This window comes from Kogia breviceps, chromosome 8 (assembly GCF_026419965.1).
Source record: "Kogia breviceps isolate mKogBre1 chromosome 8, mKogBre1 haplotype 1, whole genome shotgun sequence".
In the NCBI taxonomy this organism is placed as follows: Eukaryota; Metazoa; Chordata; class Mammalia; order Artiodactyla; family Physeteridae; genus Kogia; species Kogia breviceps.
Genome location: NC_081317.1, coordinates 54,719,275 through 54,723,095, shown reverse-complemented (window position 1 = coordinate 54,723,095; position 3,821 = coordinate 54,719,275). Strand labels below are relative to the sequence as shown.

At 44.0% G+C, this 3,821-nt stretch overlaps 1 protein-coding gene across 1 annotated transcript; it reads left to right on the top strand.

The window, feature by feature from the left end:
• Positions 1–387: 387 nt before the first annotated feature.
• On the top strand, positions 388–2,179 carry RRAGA (Ras related GTP binding A). Its single transcript, XM_059072939.2, has one exon. The coding sequence runs from the start codon at positions 806–808 to the stop codon at positions 1,745–1,747; it is 942 nt and encodes a 313-aa protein (XP_058928922.1). The 5' UTR covers positions 388–805; the 3' UTR covers positions 1,748–2,179.
• Positions 2,180–3,821: the final 1,642 nt, after the last annotated feature.

Here is a 3,821-nt window from a genome sequence, read left to right as displayed (position 1 = left end):
ACTACCGAGAAAGCAGGTGTAAGAAAGGGACTTGCTTCCAAGAGGAAAAAGCACTAACTGGGAGTTAGGCCATCTCCCGCGAGGGATTCACTACCATTCAGCTGAGCAGCAATGGGCAGTCACCTACTTCTGAACATCTGTACAGTTTTTATCTCTCCTGTCCTTGTACTGAGTAAACCAGGGTATCTGAGGAGGCCTAACTGGGTGGAGAAGTTAAGCTTTCTTCGGCTTTTCCCTGTCTGTTGCTCAGGCCTAAAACCACGCAACAGCACACCGCGCTCTTAAAGCGCGTAGTGGTGTGCTGGGGTTTTTTCGGCCACGAGATGGCAGCATTCTCCCAACTGCCCACACGCGTACAATTTGCAACCGTAAGCCCTGTTTAAATAGGAGAACAGAACACCAGAGTCCTGGGTTCCCCTTCCATTTTCTCCTTCGGGTGGGCCCTGCTGCGTTTCGTTAAAAGAGCAGTTTACCAAAGCTCGTTGTGCAGCGACGGCCGAGAGCGCGGGTTCTCGCGAGATCGCCGCCGGAAGTGGGTGGCAGCGGAGACGCAGAGACACTCCTCTCCGGAAGGCGAGCGTTTCTCCGTAACGGCTGCAGCTGTCTGCCCCACGGCGCTCTCCCCCGAGAAAGAGCTCACCGGTCGCCGCCTTCCCAGCCCCGAGCTCGCACCTTCGGCTTCCCCGGCTGCACAGCTGCACGGCCCGGCCGTCGGAGCCCCCGCAACCCCCGGCCCCTCCTCCCTCCGACCGCGCTGCAGTTAGGCCGCGCCCTGAGGCCCAGTCCGAGGCAGCTCCGGCGGGTGATGCCAAATACAGCCATGAAGAAAAAGGTGCTGTTGATGGGGAAGAGCGGGTCGGGGAAGACCAGCATGAGGTCCATTATCTTTGCCAATTACATCGCTCGCGACACCCGGCGCCTGGGTGCCACCATTGATGTGGAGCACTCCCACGTCCGATTTCTGGGCAACCTGGTGCTGAATCTGTGGGACTGTGGCGGTCAGGACACCTTCATGGAAAATTACTTCACCAGCCAGCGAGACAACATCTTCCGTAATGTCGAGGTTCTGATTTACGTGTTCGACGTGGAGAGCCGCGAACTGGAAAAGGACATGCATTATTACCAGTCGTGTCTGGAAGCCATCCTCCAGAACTCTCCTGATGCCAAAATCTTCTGCCTGGTGCACAAAATGGATCTGGTTCAGGAGGATCAGCGTGACCTGATTTTTAAAGAGCGAGAGGAAGACCTGAGGCGTTTGTCTCGCCCGCTGGAGTGTGCCTGTTTTCGAACATCCATCTGGGATGAAACGCTCTACAAAGCCTGGTCCAGTATTGTCTATCAGCTGATTCCCAATGTTCAGCAGCTGGAGATGAACCTCAGGAATTTTGCCCAGATTATTGAGGCCGATGAAGTTCTGCTGTTCGAGAGAGCGACGTTCTTGGTCATTTCCCATTACCAGTGCAAAGAGCAGCGTGACGTCCACCGATTCGAGAAGATCAGCAACATTATTAAGCAGTTCAAGCTGAGCTGCAGTAAATTGGCCGCTTCTTTCCAGAGCATGGAAGTTAGGAATTCTAACTTCGCTGCGTTCATCGACATCTTCACATCAAACACGTACGTGATGGTGGTTATGTCAGATCCGTCGATCCCTTCTGCAGCTACTCTGATCAACATTCGCAATGCCAGGAAACACTTTGAGAAGCTGGAGAGAGTGGATGGTCCCAAGCACAGTCTTCTTATGCGTTGAATATTGCCAAAATGCGCTCTCTGAAAATGCTGAATTGCCTTCCCCCTTTTTCTTTTAATATTCTTAATGTCGTGTGCTTAAAAGTGGGCTTTGAAATGTGTGCTGCTTACTTCTTCCATCCCTTTCTTCCCTTCTCCCCAGTCTTCAAGCCTTGGACGCTATTTACTCAGCTATCCAGTAGAGCTTCAAGATGGCCTTTCTGAAAAGTTGGTATGGTGTTAACACTAAAGTAGGTGGTGGTGTATGTGTGTATGTGTGTTCTGATTACCTGGTTATGATAGATATACACATCAAAGCCTTTACAATATCTTCCTGTATTCCTTACAAGGTTGCAAAGGTGGAATGTTATTTTATCAGCAAGGTATTAAAATGCATTTATAAATTCTTTTTGGCTTCAACCATGAATAAACATTTGCTGTTAGCAATTTAAAATATGGTCTTATTTGAAATAATTTGAAGGTGGTTAATATTAAAGCTATAGATTCTGACTGCCCACAAGTATTGCTTAACTGGTAAGTTTGATTTTGTGATCTTGGCTCCCATCACCTTAACGATGTTTCATAGCAACTGTAGCAGTGTGGTTAAGAGAACGGTCTCTGGAGGTAGACCACCTGAGCTGAGTTAGTATTCTAGTCCCTTCACTTACTAGCTCTGTGAACTGGGCAAGGTACTTAATTTTACTGTGCTTGTTTCCTCATTTGTAAAATATGGATAAGGATAGTACTACTTCATTGGATTAAGATTAAATTAAAACATGGAAAACATTTAGAATGGTACCTGGCACATACTCAGTAATGTGTCAGCTGTCAATACCACCCACTGAGCCATTCTTCCTCCCCACTCCCAAATTACTGTATGTGAAGCCTAGCTAAGTATTTAAGCCCTTACTAAAATCCCAGGTATTCTTAAATACTTGATGTGCACTTTCTTACTTAATCCTCACAACCTGTAAGGTAGCTTACTTTTATCTGTTAATAGATGAGAAAACTGGTATGACCTTATTAAGGTTATACAGCTGAACCTAGGCAGTGTAATTGCAGATCCTCCCCCTCTCCTGACCCGTTACATGCCACTGCTAATTCCATTGACAGAAAAGTTCATCATAAAAATCTTAGCTTTTTAGCTGTACATTATTCCTTCATGTAAGTTCCCCAATTTTATAGATTGAGTAAACTGAAGCCAGGAAATGACTTCTCTCAAAGAATAGTGTTTTGCTTTGGGCAAGATCACTTTCCCATCTGTATTTGCCTGGAAATTGGATACTTTTGAATTAGATTCTTAGATTACATACTTTTGGGGAAGAATTCTAAGGTTCCTATTTTGAATTGGCAGTGTGGTATAGTGAAATCAAAAAACAGACCTAAAGTGCCCCGTTTCAGCCGCCTCAGATTGTTTTAAATGAAATCTAAGTATCTTAGAGCCAAAACACCTCTGATCAACTCCTCTCACCTCTCATTTTACAAATAAGGCAATATCTATTTACAGACATTAAATATAAGTGATAGGGAATTTCCAAACCTTTATAAAGTTATTTAACATTTTTTAAATCCTTTATAGCAGCACCTGTGGATGACAAGATCCCTACCCATGAAGAGCAAGAAGCTGTTCAGATATGTTATTAAACTAGTCTAATTAGGGCCTTTGGCAATAAGCTAGTATAGACTCCAAATGAACTGTGGGTATATATGTACTTTTAAAAATCATTTTGAAATACATTTAATAAATCTAGAGCTAGATGGTATAATACTGAACATTTATTCAAGACTAGTATGTAAAACATTTACAGATAGTCCCATGGAGGACTCACAAATATTTTAAATTCAGGATGTGGATTTAACATTCACAGTGCATAAGGCAAAAGGTATATCAACTGTGTATCTGCAACTTACTGTGAAAGAGAATTTTACTTTAGCAAATACTTTCTTTACATTAAGGAAAATGTCCTTAAACATATCTTCTTTAATTTTAGTATACTCAGAGTAGGGGAAAAACAGGGTTTCCTTTTATACAGGTCTCAAGAATTTAAATAAAATTGACTCCATAGATCATGGTTAAGAAACACATGGTAAAGAAT